At 35.9% G+C, this 24,465-nt stretch overlaps 1 protein-coding gene across 1 annotated transcript in view; it reads left to right on the top strand.

Moving 5' to 3' along the window:
• DOK6 (docking protein 6) overlaps nucleotides 1–24,465 on the top strand; it is a 622,361-nt gene that overhangs the window by 206,781 nt on the left and 391,115 nt on the right. Inside the window, exon 2 of the mRNA XM_027852414.1 lies at nucleotides 18,282–18,389. Coding sequence (XP_027708215.1) covers nucleotides 18,282–18,389 — 108 coding nt within the window. The remainder of the gene's footprint in view (nucleotides 1–18,281; nucleotides 18,390–24,465) is intronic.

Raw genomic sequence — 24,465 nt, forward strand, 5'->3', positions numbered from 1 at the left:
GCTAGAGACAGGAGAGTCAGGAATCAAACAGAAATTTAATTTCAAAGTGAGGGAAATGACTTGCCAGCAAGGAGGCAAATTAGATGCTTATGCCAGGGCCCCGCCCCAATGGGAGGACTCATTTTAGTGTGGCTGAACATTGATTTATATATTTGTGGCTAGACAAAGAGCCAAACAGTGTAGTGCAGCAACAGGGAGGAAGAACAGAAACTATGAGGCAAGGTCATCTAGTGACAAAAGGTCTGTTCATAGCAGGGCTTCAAGTCTGGGCCTGTTGGTGATTGTTCAAGCTCAGGGATTATCAGGTCCAGAAAGTGAGCGCAAAGGATTGTTGTTATGCCAAGCTCAGGGCACAGCTTGCTTGCTGGGCCTTAGTTATGGAAAAATGGACCTCTCCTAATATCTTGACATTTCCCTCTTTTGGCCAAAGGCAAGTTGTCTGAAAGAACCCCTACCTTTCTGGCCAATAAAGGAGAGACAAGTATAAACCAAGATACCATGAGAGCCCAGGTGGTCCAGGGTGAGATGTTGCCGAGGGGGTTAGTTCCTTGAGGAGACCTATCAGGAAAGTATATTCCAGGTATCATTGCTAGCCATTGTTTACTTACAAGCAAAAAAGAGAGGGGGGCCAAGAATGTAGAGGGAGAAACTGCTAACACACACCTGAATCAGGGCCTTGGTGTTTGGGTACATAACAAAAGGGAAGAGGAGATAGTATTATACTAAGCTTTCATCATGAATCTTAGAACAACTGTCTCATCTGGATGTTGACTGCTTCTGGGTCCATACTAGATGAACCTTGAGGTCCCTAGAGAGTTCTTCTATTCACTCAGGAGCAGGGGATTTCTTCAGATGATCCAGGAGTACACATTCACAAGTTTGACAGCTGTGGGAACAGTCAAAAGGATCTCATAGGGGCTCTTAGAAGACAAAAGGGTTGACAATTGTGAGAAAACTAGTATCAATCTTCAGATCTGAGTTTCTGATCAGTATAACTAACATAAGCCCTTGGTTAATGATACCTAGAGGTCCATTCATAGGCTCCCTCACTTAAATCGAATTCACTTGCAAGTCATGACATCACCTTCCTGATGTCATGGTCCTCTTCGAGAATGAAGATCAAACAACAACTCTCTGCCATGCCAATCTGTGATCCAACTATACTAACCTATTTGCAGTTTCTCAGACTCAACCCTCTATCTCCTTTCTCAGTACCTTTCACTAGTTGCTCCCATGTCTACACTGCTCTGCCTCTCACCTCTGCCTCTTAGTTTTGCTGGCTCCCTTCAAGACTCAAATAAAATCCTACCTTCTTCAGGAAGCCTTCATATTGCTTCCCACTTCCTAGCTTCACCACCCTATGGTCTGCTGATTTCAAATTACTGTCTTCTACTCTGTTTGTATTGTGTATGCTACTAGCTATTTATAGATTGCATCCATTAGAATATATACTCTTTGAGGGCAAGAATGGGACTGTCCTTATCTTTCTTTGTAGTTCCAGGGGCTAGACAGTGCTTAACACACAATAAACATTTAATGAAAGTTTGTTTATTGACTGTCTAGATTACTTCTCTGGAAATGTCAAGTCTGGGTCATCTAGAGATTCTGAGCTTTTGAGAACATCTGGAAGCCCTACTGAACAGGCTAGGCATGTGTCGGGGGAAAGAGACTGAAAGTAAAATGAGGTGGGTAAAGTGTGCTGACTTGAAGCTGTGGGGGTTGCTGACAATCATAGAAAAGGAGGAAAACTGTCTTCTGGAAGTCAAGAAGCCTGGAAAGCAATAAGCTCCATTGCTAAAAAACCAAATGCTCTCTGTTTTTTTTCTGTGCTTTCTTAGGAGCCAGAGGAGACTTGAAGGAGATGAGTCTTGTTTTACACCATCACTTCCAAGGTTCTAAATCTGAAGGGCATTTGTTTTTTCCTCTTCCTTAGTGAGTTAAAACAGAAGATGTGCTCCCCTCTCACTCTCCCAATGCCCTTTCATACACTTGACAAATTCACATCCTTCTCCTTTATAAGTGAAATAAACCCAGTTTCTTTATCCTTTCCTCACAGGAGTGATTTCCCAGTCTCTCAGTCAGTCATTTTTGTTGCTTTTCTCTGGAACTCCTCCAACTTGCCCATATAATGCTCTAGTGATGGGGCCTAAAACTGAACATAGTACTCTAATAAAACACTCACTGGTGCTGAGGCGAGAGGGATGATCACTTCACAGCTCCTATTTGCTTTAAACTTCCCAGTACTTAGTTTGCTTTTGCAGACACAGATCTTCACTGCTGACTCATGCTGAATTTGAGTTGACTTTGACTATACAAAACCAATACTGTCCCAGCTTGACTTTCATGTAGTTTGTTTCTTTTAACAAAATAAGTCAAATCACAGCTGCCAAGTGTCACCATCTGCCAATAAAGACTTTCTTCACTGCAGGCTGCTATGATATAAATGTGAGACCTGAAACATTAAAAAAAATGGCAATGGGGTGAGTGACACTATTGAGGGGTCTTGTATTTCATTCCATTTCTCTCTTTTTTTTTCTGTCTTCTTTCCCCATTCTCTCTAGTTTATCTCTTCTCCAGCATTTCCTGAACAACTTAAGGGTCCTTGTTGATGGATGTCTGGTATAGTGGATAGAGGGTTAGATTTGGAGTCAGGAAATGTTAGTTTCAAATCACACCCCTGATACTAATTTTCTGGGAGACCTCATGCAACTCTCCAATCCAGTTTTCCACATCTTTAAAATGGAGGTAATAATACCTGTACTATCCACCTCATTGATTTGTTGTGAGGTATGAATGCGATATTATACACAAAGTGCTATATACATGTCAGTTGTTATCATTCAGTATAGTCACAAACCTTTGTATATTACAAGCAAGTAGGATGTCTGATTTGATCAGAATGGAGAACACCCAGGAAATAATCCCGAAGAAGTTGACTGAAGCTCTTTAGTGATTGAGGAGCTTAAGTGATTTACCCAAGGTAACAAGCATACTAAACTTCAGAAGACTAATTCAAACTCAAGTCCTTCTGACTTTAAGCAGAACTTTCTATCTACTCTGCCTTGCACCTCTATAGCTATATAGTACTTTTCCTTAATGTTAGGCATTTTATTTGTATAAATTTAGGAGGGACAACAATCAGAGCAATGATTATTTGAAAGGAAATGTAATCTTCCCCATCATATTCTGAGACTTATTATTTGTGACCTTGAGCAAGTTACATAACCCTACTGGGTGTCAGTTTCCTCATCTATAAAATTAGAGGTTTAACTAGATGGTTTCTGAATGTGCTTTACATTTATGAATTTATAGACTGTATAGCAAATTTAATACATTAGATTTCTTATTTATTTAACTGTGATTCAACTTGAAGTTGAAGGGAACTTTGGAGACTGTCTAGTCTGATTCCTCATTTTAGAGATTAGGAAACTTGCAGAAAATTAACTGAATTAAACAACATGCCTGAAGTCATACAAAGAGGAAATTGTAGAGCAGTAATTAAAACTCATATCTTCTGACTTTAAATCTGATGTTCTCTTAACTGTAACATATTACATACATCTGACCTACAGAGAAATACCAAAGTCAGATTATAATTTTATTCAAGTTCATTCTTAGTTTAACTGATAAAAATGCTTTTGCACTAGTCATTAATTACTTATGTAATTGACAGGATGAATAAATAGGCATCTTTTAAAATATGTTGATTTATTCAGTTGACTGTACAGTACATATAAATTTTCAAGATTAGATTACCTTTCAAATAAACATTGTCATGATTATTTTAACTTCATTTAAAAAATGATACATTTTCATTTGATAGGTAACGTGGTGTAGTAAATAGAGAACAGATCCCAAAGTCAGGTTCAAGTGTTGTCTCTAACACATATTAGTTTGTGAACTCCTTGATCAATTATTTCTGTATTATTTTTCATCAGTTACAGGCTGAGATTTAAACATTTGTGTGAATTCTACTAAAAGGTTTTTTACTTTGTGGAGAATGTTACATGTATCTTTTCTTTTCATATTTTTGTGAAATAGTTTTTTTTTTAATAAAGCAATAAAGGAAATATAAATTCTTCCCCAGTGAGGATGATATTTGCTTGCTGATTGAAGGTTTATTTTTTTGTTGTTGTTTTTTATGACTGATGATTCTGTGATAAAATCATTATACTTGTAGGAGTTCTAGTAATCAGCATTTATGGAGATAGGTAGAACTGCTAAAAGGACTACCTCCTTATTCATTACCAATGTCATTTATTATGTTCATATTTAATGATTTTCATCATGTTATCTCAAATTAAATAACAAAGGAAAAGGGCTTTGAAAACAAGGCTCTACAAATGCTATCAATTATTACTATAAATTTTAATGCATATTGTTAAATTCGAAAATGTTTTCTCTTAGTATAGACCAATCAAAGCTTTAAGAGGACTCCCATTATATGAGAATGATGAAGGAATAACAATGAATTTACAGGCAACATTTTGAATGAAATGAAAACAAAGATAAAACTGTTGGTCTAAGCAAATTTTCTAAATATTGTAGAAGTTTTAAACATTGATGACATAATTGTGACTACTATTTATAAAAGTATACATGTAAAAATGCAATTCCCTTAACCCTATTGTTGCTATGACTTTTTTTTCTAAAAAAAAAAAGATTGGTGGGGGAAAATAGTAATGTTTTGCTTCCACCTACACCTTACATATTTTGTATGTACATTTTTTTTGCATTTGTCTTTCATTAGAATGTGAACTGTTTGAAGGCAGAAACCATGTTATTGCCTTTCTTTGTATCCTTAGCACTTAGCACAGTACCAGGCACATAGCAAGCAATTAATAAAAGCTTATTGACTGACCAAGGGACTGTTTCCCAAGTAAGCAGTAATAATAAAATCCATTGCACTTAATAAATTGTCACTGTGCACTTGCATCATCCAAGATAGACTCCTCTGGGGGAAAATTAATACTTCACCTATGTTATCTTGTTTATTGGTAGCTTAGCACTATAAAATTCAGTCCAAATCCATTCAACAAACATTTATTAAGTAGCTATTCTATTTAAAGTGCTTATACTAGGTGCTGAGGGACAAAATTCAAAGAAAAAATAATATGTTCTCTGTACACATCTTTTAAAGGTCTAAGATACTGCATCATCTAGTTGTTTTGTTTTGCTTTTTTTAAGTGCTGGATTTGGAGTGAGGAGACCAAGGCTTAATTCCTTGCTCTAGTGCTTATTGTCTTATTTATCAGAGTTCTGTGGTCTTAGAAAATTGTTTCATTTTGTATTATTGTGAACATTATGAAATTTTTTTCTTCTGGTTTTGTTCATTATACTCTGTTAGCAGTTCTAACAAATCTCAGATTTCTCTCAATCTGTATTTTTCATCATTTGTTATGGTATAATAATATTCTATTACATTCACATGCCACAATTTCTTCAGCCATTTTAAAATTGATGTCTTGTGTCATGACTTTCTTTAGGTAGTTATTTCTTTTAAATAATGTGGCAAATATTTAAAGGTGTGGCAGAAATATGAGAGGCAGTTTGCCACAGTGAAAGGAGCATTAGATTTAGAAATCAGGCCTGGTTTTAAATCCCAGCTGTGTTATGTAGTCTTGTATGATTATGAGCAGGTAACTTGGCCTCTCTGAGGCTCAGTTATCTCATCTGGAAAATCTCATGGAAGAATTAACCCTCAATGTGTATTCTATTTCCAGTGTTATGGTTAGTATTACAATCACTTAGTAATAGATCTGTCCTTGGTTCATTTCATTGATGGCTACTTCAGGAATTGAGTGAAAATCTGAGGAACTCAGTACAAAAGCAACATAATATATTTAATAAATCACAGAGAATATTGTGACAATTTCAATTAGCCTACATCCTGAATGTTGATTTTTAAGCAAAATGTAAGTTATGTGTTCTTTTAGAGCAGAGGAATTTTTTTGTTTTTAACCAAAAATAAATTTTAAAGTGTTTATTATTAGAAATATTTTTGAAAATGTGACCTACCAGCACTAACAGTTCATTCTGCCTTTTCTTTACAACATGCATATACATTTTCAGATAACATTCAGGTATTCTATTATATATGACTTATTATGAAGCCACATATTATCATATTAGAATTAGAGGCTCCCAAAGTAGGTTATACCACCTCTGGGGGGGCGTGTTGGAATGATGTCTGAGGGGGAAATGGGCAGTAGTAGCCTCAGGTACAACTGGGGGGCATTGAATAAAAATAAAGGGGTGGTGGAAAACATAACAAGAGAAGAAAATTTTGAAAAGCCATTTGTACATGCTTCATGTGTTGCTTAACAGAGATAAAGTCATAGTGATTACTTTATTTTCCAAATAAACACACAAAATTCAAGTTATAACTGATCAGTGGTCAAGTCCACCAACAGATCTTAACAAGCAAATGTTCACAGGTGAGCATATTGGAGCATTGTTGGGAAGTCCAGCATGCACTGGCAGGAATATATGCATGTAATGATTTGTTTACAATGCAATACTATATGGTTACATGATGCAATATTGAATCATCAAAATTTCAATTCAGGAAAAAACCCACAAATTTACAATAAGTTATTAAATTTAAGATGTGTCATTTTAAAAATGTATTTCATATTTTTAAATGATGCAAATTTAAAAAAAAAACATTAAAGGATTAAAAAAAGTAGGTTTCCAGGTAGGCACTAAGTAATTTTTTTAAAAGGGGGCAGTAGGGCATATAAGTTTGGGAACCTCTGTATTAGATGTATAACATCTTATCTTTCTTACTGTTGTGAGCAGTAAGATGAAAAAAGGTTATTTGAGTGAAAACTCAAAAAAAATTCATTTAATTCACACTGATGAAAACTTTGTAGAATATATCACCTCAGATTAAGTTTGTGAGTGGTACATGATTCATTCCAGGCCCTTTCAGAAACAAATTGTGCCTAAAATCCACCTCTATTTTTAATCCTGTTGTCAAAAATCATCTGATCTGTTCTTGAAGGATTAACTGTGGGTGTGGATATAAATGAAATCTTACTAATTTAAAAATCAGCCAGTCCAGTGTCTTGAATTTATAGATGGAAAAACAGGCACAAAAGGGTTAAAGAACTTTCCAGAGGTCACATGGATATGTTGTTTTGAAATAGAATACAAAATTGGGTCTTATAGCACCCGATTTTCACAACACTATCCTCCTCATTGGGACCAGAAATTCTGGACCTATCCAGAAATTCTTGAGTAATTTTTCCTTTAAAAGCTAAAGTCTCTCCTTACTCTTTGGAGTGTATATACTCGAAGGTGCTGTTAAGTCAAAAAAGATACTTATGGTTATAAAGTTGTCATACAATTCTGTCCATAATAAATTCATGAATAAAATATATGTGCACACTAACAAAAGAGAGACATTACAACGTACATATGTGTCTTAATTTGGTGAGATCCACTCTAGGGTTTCTTTATCCAATTGCAACTTTAATGATGTACATTTGTCATCTTCCTTACCTTGGTAGGTCCCAATGTGCTTTTGCCAGGTAGTATTCATTGGGGACACTGCAATGAGAAGAGAATCAGCTGTTCTTTGAGTCTGTGCAAGGGAGATTATAGAAATTTCTGCTTAGATTTGTAACTACATAGACCAGGGCAGGAAGTGTTAATTGTACCCCATATTTTCTTATAAACCTTTAATTTTCAAAGTATACATTGCTCCTATTGACGTCCTGATAGGAACAACATCATTCTCTATCTTCAGGGATTCACCAACTTCTATGAATTTTTTACCTCCAATAAATTATTCAATGTTTCCATCCCATAACTCCTGGAGACGAAAATACAAAAATAAATCATCCCTGCCTTCAAGAAGCTTACACTCCAGTGGGGGAGACAACATACAAATACTATGATCCTTCCACAAGACAAAGAGAAAATGGAAAGTAATCTCAGAGAGGAAGATTATAATAGCTAGGGGGACCTGGAAGGGACCCTAACAGAAATGGAATTTGAGTTGAGTCTTGAAGGAAGCCAGAAATATCAAGTGACAGAAGTAAAAAAGGGAGGACATTCTAAACATATTTTATGATGTTTCTCACTTCTAGATAAATCAACTAGACTTTAATTGCATTTTTAAAATGACAAAACTGAAGCCAAGGATAGCGCAAAGTCATTAAGGTAGTGTGGATCAGAGACAGAATCTGAGACAGGTCTTCTGACTTCAGAGTAAGGGCTTTTTCTACTCTTAGATATCTGTGTGTTTGTGAATTTAAGGAGAATAGTAAAGTTCTATCATGCCTTTAAATCTGTAACACCTCAGAAGAGAAGGGACCGAATTTAGAAAATGATTAGTGTTCAAATTTCCCTTCATCAAAAGATTTAATCTTTATCATGCTACATTAAAATGGTAAATGTGAGATGGGTTGATTGGCAGGATACAGTGACTAACAGTCTGGCATATTTTTACCATGTCTTAGACTAGCCCCCCAACCCTTTTCCATTTGGTCAATAGAGAGTATTGTTGAATTGAAAAAATACACGTATCATACACACATACACACATGCACACATACACATACACATGCACATACACATACACATACACATACACATGCACATACTGCAGAATTCCTTGAAAAAAAGCTATTTAATGAATAGCAGGACTCTTTAATGAGTAACACATGGATGTGCAGGAGAAATTCCTAGAGCAATATGAACATGTAAGTCCATTTATTATTGAAATTAAAAATTTTTAAATAACCCTAGAGAGACACATATGCATTTATACAAAGAATGTCACTTTTTTTTTTGGTTGTTGTTGTTATTAAAAGCCAGTGACAAATGTAGAAATTCTCACTTATGATGGAGGTTTGGGGATATTCAGGAATAGAAAGGAAAGGAAGTCTAAGAGAGATGAGAACTGATGCCAAGGAGAGGAAATGATGTAGTGAGGCTTATGCCCCAAGCAGCCACCTGGTTTACTTATTGATTCTCAAAGAAAGAAAAGAAGACAAATGTATACACCTGGCCAGATATTCAGGACAAAAAAGGAAAAAGCAATCAGAGTTGTAGTTGGCACTGGAAAGCAAAACGGGAAAGTGACTACTGAATTTGCCTTATATATCCCACAATGTTTTTAATTCCATTAAGCTTAGGTATTTGTGAGGCAATTCCATTCAGAATCAATTCAACTGATATTTATTGTGCAATTATGCAGCTAGCATGTGCAAATGAAACAGTTCCTGCCCTGAAGGAGCTTGCATTTCTAGAGTGAAGAATGTGCTCTTTTGTGATGTGATGCTCTTTTGCATTATTATGCATTTATTGGACCTCCTTTCCACTTAACCTGTTACAACATTGACTTGCTTTTCCTTAATGGACTTGTTTATATAAGGGACTGTTCATTGCTTTATTGGTTTGCAAATCTTTCAAATTTAACTGTTTAATATCTAACATTATATTATAATCATTTTGTATTTTTTATTGCTAAAAGTAAAAGAAACAGTTTTTAAAGAGGCAAAAAAATAGATAATCTATGTACATAAATAAGCAAATACTTGAGGGGAGACTAAACATGAACTGATGAGGAAATCAGGAAAGATTTGATAAAGAATGCTGTAACTGAGCTGAGCATTTTAAGGACAAGAATGGAGGAGTAGAGTTTAGGAGATAGCATAGTCAAGTTTGTATGTAAAATGCATGAAGTAGAATAATATGTAATAAGTCTGGAAATGAATTTCGGTGCCAAATTGTGAAGGATTTTGAATGTCAGGATAAATAGTTTGTATTTTATCCTGAAGACTATGGAGAATTACTAGAGATTTTTAAGCAAGAAGGCCACATGGTCAAACGTCAGAGATCTTGTGGTCAAACCTCGGAGAGATCAGAAATATTATTTTAGTAGCTATGGTGAAGTTAAATTGAAGATAGGAGAGAATGGAAGTAGGAAGGTTAATTAGAAGGCATTACAAGAGTCCAGGCAAGAAGTTATAGTACTTAAAATGAAGGTAATAAGTGTGTGAATGGAGAGAAGGGGACAGGTATGACAGATGTTGTAGAGATAGAAATGACCTGACTTGGCAAATTATTAACTATGAGAATGTAGAAGAATGAATGTTTAAGGATAACTCTAAATTCCTGAACCTGGGCTGTAGAAGAAAAAACATTAATTCTTTTCCCCAAAGGCAGGTAAGATTTTGAAGAAACTTAGGGCACAATTCCTCCCCTGCCACATAAAATAAACCTTATAAAAAGCACACCAAAATTCCAAATATACACCAATGACAAGAAGGGGAAAAATAAAAGAACCCACCATAAAGAGAAAACAGGTAATAAGCAGGAAGAATGAAGTATGGATAAGATACCTGATTGCAAAGGCTTCTCAGTGTTTTCCTTCCGTAGTGTCCCAGGGCATAAGTGTCAAACACACAACCAGCAGTGATTCCAAGTGCTGCCCAAACCAGATTAAAATAAAATTGGAAAATATTTAATGAAATAAATAAAAAATAGAAAATATGCAACTTTATTGTGTGGTTTTGTAAGTAGCCAGCAGAGATAGTTATGTATAAATTAGCACCCACTCCACCACACACCCCCCCCCCAACCATTTCTATTTGAGTTTGACACAAATGTCTTAAGGCCTTCTTCCTCAAACTCTTTCTAGCTCTCTGGGATTAGCCTTCATACTAGAGAAAGTCAGACTCAGAGAAAAGGATTAAGCCTTGAAGAGTAGGACTTGTAAATATGACAAAAAGGTTATGTTGTTTTTTGGAGTCTGAAGCAGTACTCCAGTTGGTCAATTATTCAATAAGCATTTATTAAGCACTTACATTGTGCCAAGCATTGAACTAAGTGTTGGGGACATAACATATGGCAGAAGCACCATCCCTCTTCTCAAGGAGCTCACAGAATCTAATGGGGATAGCAACATTCAAATCTTGAGGATAAAAAATATAAAGATATAGATACACCCATATAAATATACTTCTATACACATAAGTATATTATATTTATATTATATACTTACATGTGTGTGAATGTATGTATATGCAAATATAAGATAATGTCAGAGGGAAGATACCAGCATTGTGGGACAATTAAGGAAAGGCCTCTTACAGAAGGTAGGATTTGAGCTGAATAGTTTAAGGAAGCCAGAGGATCCAAGAAGTGGAGGTAAGAAGAGAGAGCATTCTAGGAATGGAGGACAGCTTGGGAAGAGAAAAATTTTCCTATTTAACAAAACAGCAAAAAGACCAGTATTGTTGGATCACAGCATATATGGAAGAGAAGACTATATGTAACAAGACAAGAAAAGGAGGAAAGGGCCAAAATGTAAAAGGCTTTACATTTGAAATAGAGAATTTCATATTTGATCCTGGAAATAATGGAGCAACTAGAGTTTATTAAGAAGAGAAGTGACACTGCCATTTCAACATTCTCTGATGGTCAATGATCTCACTCAACTCTGGTGAACTAAGAGAAAAGGAAACAGGGAGAAGTATTTGGAGAGGGACACAACAAAGTGGAGGGTACAAAAAGGAAAGAAATGGTTTTTTAAAAAACACTTTTAGAAGATTGTAGTCACTGATCAAGAGAGGTAAAAGCTGACAGAAGAGAAATTAAAAATCAAGGAAAAGAGTTTTCTCAATGCAAAAAGTACTTTAAAACAATTCTCTATGGTAAGTGAAAGTGTTACAATTTTTTTCAAGGACTTCCCGCAATAACAATGGAAAACCTCCAAGAATATCCAGGATGGTTCAAATAAGGAAAAAAAAAAGAATGAAATGAAAATATCAAAGACACAGGGACACAAATTGTGACTTTTAATTTAAAAAAATTAACAAGATCATAGATAACTTACAACAAATGATAGAAATATTCTCCAATGCAGAACATTCTCTAAATAACGGAATTACAGGATTACAATGCAAAGCAGGAGGAAAATTAATTAAACAAAATCATAAGACAAGAAGATTGAAAGAATATATGAGAGCATGACACAAAAATGCTGAACTCAAATATAGAATATAAAGGAAGTGACACAAGGATTATACTTCTGTAAAAAATAACATGAAAAAGGAAACCTGAATGCCATACTTAAAGAAATCATACAGGAAAAGTACAAAGAAATATTTGAAGCAGAAGGCAAAGTACATATCAAGAAGAAAACAACAGAAATATTAAGTTTAAGTATCCAAGAATCATCAGAGTCAAACTTCAGAATTACTACATCAAATAACAAATTTTGTAGGGAGCAAGGAGAAAAAAATTTCATATCCAAAGGACAGTCAAAAAGAATACCTCAGAGTTGTTCTTGTTTATATAAAATCAATGAGAAATTTCGGCTCGGATTAGTATGAAAAACAAAGGCAATGAATTGTCACTTCAAAATTACATATCCTGCAAAAATAAGCCTAAGCATGAAAGAAAACATTCAGACGCCCAGCAAAAAAGGAAGCAGTTGAATCTTTCTTTGAAAGAACCAGAAGTGAATATTCAATAAGCAACTGAACAAAAAAAAAGAGGAAAAAAGTCATTATTTTCAGATAGCAATGAAATGTTAAGAAATGAAATTTTGTTTTCATATGACTAGGGCTAGATAAAAATACAAATGTGATTTGGTGAGTCTTCTGGTTTGTTCTTTTTTTTTCATTTTTTAAAAAATAATAATGATTAAAAAAAAACCTTTGAACATTGAGAGACATTAAGAAATTTAAAAGTGGGACAGGTAGGTGTCACAGTGAATATAGCACTAGCCCTGAGGTCAGGAGGAGCTGAATTCAAATCCAACCTCAGACCAAACACTTGACACTTATTAGCTGTTTGACCCTGGGCAAGTCACTTAACCCCAATTGCCTAAAAAAGAAAAAAGAAAAAGAAATTTAAAAGTATCATTGAGCTATAGAATATAAGAAAATATAAAAATGTAAGAAAATTAGAGGGGAGATAAGAGGAAGAATAGAATTAATATTTCAGGGGCAAAATAATCTCATTCCTTCATTAGTGAATCAATATCACCTGTGGTGAGATAATACTAAAGGATTCCCCTCATTCAGTGGGGAGAGGAGAAGGCAGAAAAGGGGTGGCTCAGGGAAAAAAAAAACTTTTCAACATTTAAGAAGAAAGGTAGATGAAAAGTATTAATTTTTTTCCCCTGCCTTTGGGATGCCAGAAAGTAAGGATAGACTTTTGGGAAGGGGGGGGCAGGTCTCAGAGGGAAAAGTTGGAGTCTGTTGTCTGTTATACCAAAATAGGGCTATCATAAAGAAAATACTTTATCAAATTTATGGGACTACATAAAGATAAGTATGTTATTATTTTATGTGAAAGTATTTTGAAAATTGTATTGCTGAGAGAAAGAGACAAGATGGCAAAGTAAAAGCAGTTATTTGCTTGAGCTCTCCCTCAAACCCCTCCAAATACCTGTAAAAACTGACTCTAAACAAATTCTAGAGCAGCAGAATCCACAAAAAGACAGAATGAAATGAATTTCCAGCCCAAGACAACCTGGATGATTGATAGGAAAGGTCTGTTGTGCTGGACTGGGAGAGAAGCTCAGTTTAGCATAGACAGGGCAGGCAAAGACCAGGCCTCAGCCCACCTAGTCAGGGCTGAGGACACTGAATCACTTCCAGCTGTGGTGGTTTCCAGAATTCTCAACCCACAAATGTCAAAGACAACTTAGAAGGTCAGTAAGAAAGGTCTGTCTGACAGACCTGGATGAGAAAGGAGCACAGTCCAGCCCCAGCTGCTTCTGGAGTTGTTGACCCACACACAGTTAGGGGGATACAGTGACTGATCAGAGGAAGATTGCAGGTATCTCTTTGCTGGCACTAAGGCAGGGTTCTTTTGCTTTGCCCATGTTTGGATCTGGGTTGCAGTCCTGGGTGGCGGTCCTGGGGGAGGAGGAGCACTGAAGTGGTGGAGCTTATGGCAGCAGTGGAGAGGGAATCATCCTTACACTTCCAAGGAAGAAAAGAGTGCTTGTGGTCACTCATAGACCAGAGCACAGGCCAGGAAACACATAAATACTTCCCCTTTGATGATACCACCTTGGAAGAACTAGAAATTTACAGATCCCTGGAGGTATCTCTGAAAACAGCTGCACAAAACCCCTGAAGCTTAGGACAGTACACCCTCCACACTGGAAGCAGAGCCCTACCTTAACAAAGAGTTAAAAAGTCGAGTAATTGGCTGGGAATACAAGCAAACAGTGGAGGAAAAAAAAAACTCAGACTATATAATCTTACTTTGGTGACAAAGAAGATCAAAACATACAACCAGAAGAAGACAACAAAATCAAAACTCTTACATCCAAAGCGTCTAAAAAAAAATATGAATTGGTCTCAGGCCATGGAAGGGCTCAAAAAGGATTTTAAAAAGCAAGTAAGAGAAGTAGAGGAAAAATTGGAAAGAGAAATAAGAGTGATGCAAGAACATCATGAAAAACAAGTCAACAGCTCCTAAAGGAGACCCAAAAAAAACCTTAAAAAATAGACTAACCCAAATGGCAGAAGAGGTCCAAAAAACCAATGAGCAGAAGAATGACTTAAAAAGCAGACTTGGCCAAATGGAAAAGTAGGTCCAAAAGAATAATTCCTTAAAAATTAGAATGGAGCAAATGGAAGCCAATTACTCTATGAGAAATCAAGAAATTATAAAAACAAAACCAAAAGAATGAAAAAAAAATAGGACACAATGTGAAATATCTTACTGGAAAAATAACTCACCTGGAAAATAGATCCAGGAAAGATAATTTTAAAATTATTGGACTACCTGAAAGCCACGATCAAAAAAAAGAACCTAGACATCATCTTTTAAGAAATTATCAAGGAAAACTATCCTGATATTCTAGAACCAGGGGGTAAAATAGAAATTGAAACAATCTACCAATCATCTCCTGAAAGAGAACCCAAAAGGAAAACCCCTAGGGATATCATAGCCAAATTCCAAAGTTTCCAGGTCAAGGAGAAAATATTGCAAGCAGCCAGAAAGAAACAATTCAAGTATTGTGGAAACACAATCAAGATAATGTGAGATTTAGCAGCTTCTACATTAAGGGACTAGAGGGCTTGGAAGGAGTGAGGAAGGGAGAGAATTTGGAACTCAAAGTTTTAGAAATGAATGTTAAAAATTGTTTTTAAATACAATTGAAATAATATAGGTAATGGGGTATATAAATCTATCCTACGCTACAGGAAAATGGAAGGGTAAGCGGATAAGAGAAGGGGGTGGGTGTGATAAAAGAAAGGGCAGATTGGGGGAAGGGGTTTTCAGAATGCATGCCATCTTGGGGTGGGGGGAGGGGAGAGATGGGGAGAAAATTTGGAACTCATCTTGTGGAAGTGAATGTTGAAAATGAAAAATAAATTAATTATTTTTTTTTAAAAAGAGAGAAAAAAAGAAAATTATACTGTTTTGTGCCTTCATTAAGAAGCACTCAATGAGAGTAGCAACAAAAATTGAGAATTGTTTATACCACAAATTCACTTTTCAATTACCAAATTGTTCCCTAGATTTTGATATAGTATTTTGAATTGCTTCTCAAGCCTTCTACAGTTTAACTATGAAACATATGTTGCTGGCATTTCTTAGGATGTTTCACTTTTTTGAGATAAATAATCAAAGGCTAAAACTATCTGACTAAAACCCACTGTCCTAGAAAAATCCTCATAACATAATGACCTAAAGAAGACAATGACATTATCAAAGCAACAGGAACTAAAAATAGCTTTGGCAGCAGCTAAGAGCTATATTGAACTAGTGAAAAAAAGTTCAGAAAGGCAAAGGAATAAGATAATTCAATAAGTTCAGTGACTCAATAAGCATTTATTAAGCTCCTATAATGTACCAGGTACTGTGCTAAGCACTAAGGGTACAAAGCAAGGCAAAAGTCAGTCCCTGCTCTCAAAGAGCTCATAGTCTAATGGAGAATACAACATGAGAACAATTATGTACAAACAAGATATATGCAGTATATATTGGAGATGATTAATAGAGGGGAGATATTAGCATTAAGAGCAATGGAAAAAAGCTTCTTGTGGAAAGTGGAATTTTAGTTGGAACTTGGAAGCCAGAGAAATCAGGAAGTTGAGATGAGCAGAGACAGAATTAGAGTTGCTTGCCTTTTTACAGAATTTTAGCTTCCAAAGAGTTTACAAATCTTTGCTCTCAACTGATTCTTATGCTAATCCTTTCTATCAGTGTAACAGGATAGTATTATTACTTCTTGTTTACAGATGAACAAATTGACACTCTAAGCAATTAAGTCAGGGGTGGGAACCTGTATGTGGCCTTTTAGGTCCTCTAGTGTGGCCCTTTGAGTTCAAGTTTTACAGAACAAATTCTTTTATTAAGGGGATTTGTTCTGTGAAGTTTGTATTTAGTCAAAAGGCCACACCCAAGGACCTAGAAGGGTACAAGTGGCCTCAAGGCCACAGGTTCCCCACCCTTAGTTAAGTGAATAGTCAAAGTTCAGGCATCAAAATATTTAGAATTGGGAGAGATTTCAGTGATCTAATTCAACTTCCTCTTTTTATTCATAATAAATATTGGAGCCAGAACTAGTCATACCTTCTAATTATTAGTGTGATTGAGTTAATAAATTGAATCACCCAACCCCATATAAAGTAAATGTTTAGATGCTGTGTCCTCATTTCTTAAATAGGTGAGAGCAGTTGTCTGTTAAGTCAATAAATCATAGGCTTTGGAATTGTGAATGAACCTTTTATCAATTAAATTAATTAATTTTTCAATTTTATCAATTAAATTAATTAATCAATTAAGATATCATTGGATGAGTTGGAGTGACTTTGCATAGGAAGTGTTTTAGGATTGGTTGAGGAAACTTGGTTACACCCTATGTGTCATCTATAAGTCATCTTTTGGTTTGGAATCATAGATTTAAGAGTGTCTAGCAATTTATTGGTGGAGGCCTCCAGCCAAGCTCCTGAGAAGGAATTAGTTGGTAGGGGAAGGGAAAGGAAGGAGGGGAGAAGAAAGTGTCTCAGTTTCAGCATGAGTCTCTTCTACCTCCTCCTCTTGACTGAAAAAGAACATGTGACTTTGGGAGGGTCAGAAGATTTGGATAGAGCAAAGAGGTGGGAACCAATAAATGATGTAAGACCTGGTGGAATGCAGCCATGTGAATTAAAAACCTCCCAAATTAATGTGACCTTGTCATGCATTAATAGAAGCACAGGAAGCAAAATAAGGAAGGTTATAGCCCTGATGAAGGCTATATTGGTTTAGACCATTACTGGCATATGATTTTCTGGGCACCACATTTTTGATAGTTTAAGTATGTTCAGAGGACAGTGGTTAGTACTGCAGAGGTACTTAAAACTATGACATGAGAGGATGGGTTGAAGAAAATGAGGTTGTTTTTCTGAAGTGCTTCTGGGAAAGACACAACTTATTTGATTCAGGCAACTAAATTTATATGATTATAAATTAGAGAAGTGTTGAGATTGGAGTAGGTAAAGGGAGTGCTCCCAGCAGGAGTTCCCATAGCTACAAAAGGATGCATTTGCAAGGCTGTTATTTGGAAGGGGATTAGCTTTGTTCTAGTTGGCTTCAGAGATAATTAGGAAAAATTGGTGGCAGTTACAGATAGGCAGATTTAGTTCAATATAAGGAAAACATTCCTAACAACTCAAAATGTCCTGAAGTGAAACTGGCTTCCTTGTGATATAGTACAAAATGTCATAATTGGCAGATTCTTGTCTTGTCCAAGTGGCAAATTGGCCATATGCTTTGCTTTTCTCTTCTAGATTTCTATCTTGATTTAATTTGAGTACTCTTAAACATCTCCATTACAAGAGTGTAGGGAGGAAATAATCAAAATAAAGGTTAAATTCAAAAGATTTTATAGGGAGGTTCTGAATTTCATCTATGAATTTCATTTATTCCGAGTGCAAAGACAATTTCACTGAGAATTTTATAAAATTGCCAATAAAGTGTGATAGATAAAAATGTACCGGTACTTTAATAATTCCAAGTTGACAGAAGCCAACATATTGAAAAAATAGCTGATGTTCTGTTATGAATTCACAAAAGGTAATTTATGAATTAAATAATCTTTTTTAAATTTATGCAGTTTTTAATGAAGAACATGTCAAAGAATGACAAAAATTTGCTGCCTTAGAGAGAAATGCATTCTTTATCAAAGACAGTTTTCTTTTATTGGAATTTCTTCACAATGGATTAATTTAACCATAGAAATCAGGTTTGTAATGTTAATAATCTTGTTTAAGCAAAAAGGCTAATGGGATTCTTTCATTTGCTTGCAGATTTTCAGACGTTGCTGGTTGGTTTTCAAGAAAGCATCCAGCAAAGGACCCAGAAGGCTCGAAAAATTTCCAGATGAAAAGGCAGCTTATTTCAGAAACTTTCATAAGGTAAGTCATAGTTTTCTGAGGCCATGGGGAATAATTGAACCTTTGACAGCAACTGGTGGAGAAATTTCTTTTGATAGATGAAATCTGCAGAGGCAAAAATACCATCACCAGGATAAAATGTCCCCATTCTGATAAAGTGTAAAAGTTTTTTTTTCACCTTTACTTTAATCATCTGGTCTGAATGCCAGTAGTGTCTTTGGAAAATGAAAGACCTGCTTTTATTGCTACTTTGCAAAATGAGATGACTCATCATTCAACCAGATCATTTGTAAAGGTGCTGAATAGGCACATTTCTTCTGTTCAGGTTAATTGTGAATTTGTTACTTTGGTTTTAACTGTAAGCAGTACTTGAGTTCTGCTACATTTTTAGCAACATTATTGATATTATGAGGACTCCATTTCTTACTCCCATCATTTCTCCATTTTCCATCAACTTTGATGAACATTTACTAAATTCACATCATAGACTGCTTCTGGTGACACAAAATCCTCCCTGGTCACTGCAGTTATCTGGTGTATACCTCTCTAGCCTGGGCACCACTTTCCTTTGTTTTTGTCATCCTTTGGCAGGAGGGCCTTATTGTTGAAAATCATTGAAAAAGATAAAATATCATGAGAAAATATCATTGATATCTTTTGACTTCAAAAACTTCCACGGCATATATCAAGGTATTAGAGTTCAGTGCCCTCTCTTGCCCAGCAATTAAAAACCTGTAGCTAGGGCAAATATTGAGTAGCTAAGTTGTACAGGAGAGTACTAAGCCTGGAGTCAGGAAATCCTGAGTTCAATTGTCATCTCAGATACCTACTAGCTGTGTGACCCTGGGCAAGTCATTTAATCCTATTTGCCTCAGTTTCCTCAGCTCTCAAATGAACTGAAGAAGGAAATGGCAAATCACTCCAATGTCTTTGCCAAGGAAACCCTAGATGAGTCCACAAAGTATCAGACACAATTGAAGTGACTAACAACATGAAAACAGTAGATAACCTGTAGAAAGTTTGCTGCTGAGTGGCATTTTAGACAATTGTTATAGGTAGTATCCCTCTCCCTATACGTACCTTAACTTCCCCCTTTCTTCTCCTATTTCTTCTCTCTTATATTCTCCTCTGTTCATTTCTCTTCTTCCTCTTTCTTTATTTTTTCTCCTAATTTTAAACTAAAAGTATTGTGCATGAGCAGTGCTTACCTCTGGTAGTGATACCTGAGATAAATAAACATCTTATCCTTGGTCTAGGCTAGAGTCTGTTTGATTGGAAATCACTAGCAGTATTCTTAGGCTGTCAGTTGATAGGCAAACCTTACCACTGAGTTACTCTGTAAATAACCAATAAGTCTGATTGGCCAGAGGCCAATATTTTGAGCTTGGTGGCTGAATACCAAATTCATACATGTAAGTCATGAATAAGTAATGATCTCAGCAAATATATATATGGGTTTGGTTTGGTTTGGTTTTTATGTTTCTTCCTAGCATGCTGTCAAAGGGTAGTAGAAGATTAGAACCACTAGAGGAACTTTTAATGACATAGTTTCTTAATAGAAAGTAATGGCTTAGATTTCATTGACTTGCAAGCAAGGTTTCCCAAAGCACCTTAATAACTGGAATCATTACACACTGCCCCTAAAATATTACTTATATCATGTCAGTCTTATGAAGATTAATGTTTCATTATTGCAACTTACTCCTGATAACCCTGAGTGAACTAACTTAGTTTGCAAGTGATTTAGGAAACCCCAAGGAATTTTAACTTATTCTGGCTGCTGTGATTAATTGTGAAGGAAAACACTAATGTTAAATCAGCACTTCCATGTTAAACACTGGAGCATGAGTCCTCATGGAGAACAAACATTAGGGGCTATTCCAGGAGAATAGTAAACTGGGATTCTTTTGCCCTTTTTAAAATTCATGTTTGTTTGTTTGTTTTTTTAATTTTATATTAAAAAGTAACATATTCTGATGGACAAAGATAAATACAACTTCAAAGTCTCACTCCTTCCACATAAGTGACTCCATCAGGTCGCTTAACATCTCAGTGCCCCAGACAACTTTCAAAGATCATAAATTTCAGAGCTCATGACTTTGACATGGGTAGAGGAGATTTTTGCACCAAGAGTTCCTTACATTAATGTAATCATGGTCCAAGCAACAACAATAACTATATGTGGACAACAGATTTACATACATACATACACACATAGATATGCAAAAACATATGTTCGGTTTTTTTTAAGTTTTGCTTTTTATTATTTCTTTCTGCCCTGATCCACAATAATATCATCAACATCAACCTCCCATGAATTTAAAATTTTTATACTTTTTGATTTCTCTTACCTGAGCCTTTCTAAACATCACCTATTTCTTCTCCCTTCATAAAAAAAGAATAACTTGTGTTTGTGTAAAGGTTAATGTTTGCAGAAGGCTTTACTTTCACAATCTCATTAGGCCACCTTCACAACTCAATGAAATAAAAAATGTATTATTACCCTTACTTTATAGATGAGGAAAGCTAGTCTCAGAGAGATGTAATGACTTACCCATAAGGTTCTACTAACATGCAAAGCCAGGACCAAAAATCAGTTCATCAGACTACGAGGGCTTTATTCATTACACTAAACTCTACAGACTTACATACTCTAATAGGTATGGTTGGTGCTGTATTCCTCCATCCCTCATCCTTTGCACAGCTTTACTTTTCTCCTTTCCAAATATCTTATTTCTATCAGCTGCTTACCTTAAAAATGATATACAATGAATCTCCTCCTAAAATAGGCATCAAACTACTTGTCCAAGGCCAAACGCTTAATCCATTCACACAAATCTCATAGTAAAGTAGTAAATAGTACTTTTAAGTGATATTTTGCTTAGTTAAAAAAAAAGCTACCAATATAATAATTTAACATTTCTAAAAGCAAATTTCAAAACTCTAAAGAAAAATATGACATTTATAGGACAGTGTCCAATTTGATATGCTTGCTGAAGGCAAGAATGTGTAATGCCAGTTAGCAATGTAGAGAGCCTTCAGGTCACAGTAAGGTTATATCTTCCATAAAGAAGACAGTTCTTTCAAATGATCCTTATAAATCATGTTCTCTTGACCTTTCACCACTCAGACTTCCCTCTTCTGGATATTACACACAAAGGCAGGTGGATTCTTCCCATTTGTTTTATTGCTTAGGTTGAAAACTAATAAGGAACAAGGAGATTGTTATTAACTAGTTTGAGCAAGTCATTTAACTTCTCTAAGTCTCAATTTTCTTATCTATAAGATGAGAGGGTATGATTCCATGATCTCTAAGGTCCCTTACAACTCTAATATTTCTAATGTTTGGTAATTTCATAATACTTTCTTATGAAGAAGAATTTATTATTAAGTGAGTCTGTCATGAATCCTGTACAGAGATTTAATCTGTGAAGTGTGTTATACTAGACCTGATACGAGTTGAAAATCTTTTGTATCTTTTAGTGTGGAATATATGTTGTTGTTGATCATGCTGATGAGGCAGCATGGTGGTACAGAAAGTAGAGAATTTGATGTAGAGTCAGGAAGATATAGATTTGACCCATGCCTCAGACAATTAGTTTAGCCAAGCTATTTAATGTCTCTGTGCCTCAACTTCTTCAACTTTAGCCTCTAAAGTCAATTACATCCCTTAATCTATATTCCTGTGATTTTATATTATCTCCGACTTGGATCATCTAGAGAGCTTTTCAGTGAGGCTATCCCACTTCATAATGCTGTTTCAGTTGAAATGTCTTTCCATGTTGGAAAAGATTTCCATGGGGAGGGGCAGAGCCAAGATGGTGGAGGGAAAGCAGTGACTTGCTTGAGCTCTCCCTCAAACCCCTCCAAATACCTATAAAAATTGTCTCTAAACAAATTCTAAAGCAGCAGAACCCACAAAAAAACTGAGTAAAACAAATTTCCAGTCAAAGACAACCTGGATGACTGATCAGAAAGGTATATCAAGCTGGGCGGGGAGAGGAGTGCAGTTTGGTGTGGGCTCACAGGCTGCAGCAAACCTGGAGCAGGCCTCAGAGGACTGAATCGCAGGCAGCTGTGGTGGTTTCCAGACTTCTCAACCCTCAAATGCCAAAGACAGCTTGGAATATTAGTGGGAAAAGTCTGTCTGCAGTGAGAGAAGAAGCTAGGTCTCATCCGCCCTCAGAGCAGCAGCTGCCTCCTGAGCTTCTGGCCCACAGACTGAGGGGGAATCCAGTGGCTGATCAGAGCAGGATTGCAAGGATCTCTTTGCCAGTGCTGAGGCAGGAATCTCTTGCTTTTCCTGTGCTTGGATCTGGGTCACAGTTCTGATGGGCGGTCCTGGGACAAGGAGGAGTACTGGCATGGTGGAGCTTGTTGTGGTGGTGGAGAGGAAACACCTTGCCCCTTATCATATTACCTTGGAAGAACTGAAAATTTTCAGTTCCCTGGAAGTATCTCTAAAAATAGTATACAAACCCCTGAAGCTTGGGACAGTACATTCTCCATATTGAAAGCAGACTCTTACCTTAACAAAGGTTAAAACTCAAGTAATTGGTTGGGATCGTGAGAAAACAGCTCAAAAAGAGTCAGACTATATTATCTTACATTGGTGACAAAGAAGATCAAAGCATACAACCAGAAGAAGACAACAAAGTCAAAGCTTCTACATCCAAAGCCTCCAAGAAAAATATGAATCAGTCCAAGGCCTTGGAAGAGCTCAAAAAGGATTTCAAGAAGCAAGAGAAGTAGAGGGAAAACTGGGAAGAGAAATGAGAGTGATGCAAGAAAATCTTGAAAAGCAAGTTAACAGCTTGCTAAAGGAGACCCCAAAAAATACTGAAAAAAATAACACCTTAAAAAATAGCCTAACCCAAATGGCAAAAGAGGTCCAAAAAGCCAATGAGGAGAAGAATGCCCTAAAAAGAAAAATTGGCCAAATGGAAAAGGAAGTCCAAAAGCTTACTGAAGAAAATACTTCTTTAAAAATTAGAATAGAGCAATTGGAACCTAGTGATTTTATGAGAAATCAAGACACTATAAAACAAATCCAAAAGAATGAAAAATTAGAAAACAATGTGAAATATCTCATTGGAAAAACAACTGACCTGGAAAATAGATCCAGGAGAGAGAATTTAAAAATTATTGGGCTATCTGAAAGCCATGATCAAAAAAAGAGCCAAGACATCATCTTTCAAGAACTGATCAAAGAAACTGCCCTGATATTTTAGAACCAGAGGGCAAAATAGAAATTGAAAGAATCCACCAATCTCCTCCTGAAAGACATCCCCAAAGGAAAACTCCTAGGAATATTATAGCCAAATTCCAGAGTTCCCAGGTAAGGAGAAAATATTACAAGCAGCCAGAAAGATAGTATTGTGGAAACACAATCAGGATAACACAAGATTTAGAAGCTTCTACATTAAGGAACCACAGGGCATGGAATATAATATTCAGGAGGGCAAAGGAGATAGGATTACAACCAAGAATCACCTACCCAGCAAAACTGAGTATAATCCTGCAGGGGAAAAAATGGTCATTCAGTGAAATAGAGGACTTTCAAGTATTCTTGATGAAAAGACCGGAGCTGAATAGAAAATTTTACTTTCCAATACAAGACTCAAGCGGAACATGAAGAGATAAACAGGAAAGAGAAATCATAAGAGACTTATTAAGGTTGAACTGTTTACATTCCTGCGTGGAAAGATGATATTTGTAACTCATGAGACCTTTTTCAGTATTAGGGTAGTTGGAGGGAAAAAATTATATGTATGTAGATAGATAGATAGATAGATAGAGGGCACAGGGTGAGTTGAAGATGAAGGGGTCATATCTGGAGAATAAAATTAAGGGGTGAGAGAGGATTATACTAGGAGAAGGAGAAAAGGAGAGGTAGAACGGGGTAAATTATCTCACAAAAAAAACAGAAAAGAAAAGGCTCTTACAGAGGAGGGGAAATGGGGGAAGGTGAGAGGGCATGAGTGAATCTTATTCTCATAGGATTTGACTTAAGGAGGGAATAACATACACGCTCAATTGGGTATGGAAATCTGTCTTACCCTATAGGAAAATAGGGGGGGAAGGGGACAAGAGAGTA

The sequence above is a fragment of the Vombatus ursinus genome, unplaced genomic scaffold (genome assembly GCF_900497805.2).
Source record: "Vombatus ursinus unplaced genomic scaffold, bare-nosed wombat genome assembly UNPS02009573.1, whole genome shotgun sequence".
Classification (NCBI taxonomy): Eukaryota; Metazoa; Chordata; class Mammalia; order Diprotodontia; family Vombatidae; genus Vombatus; species Vombatus ursinus.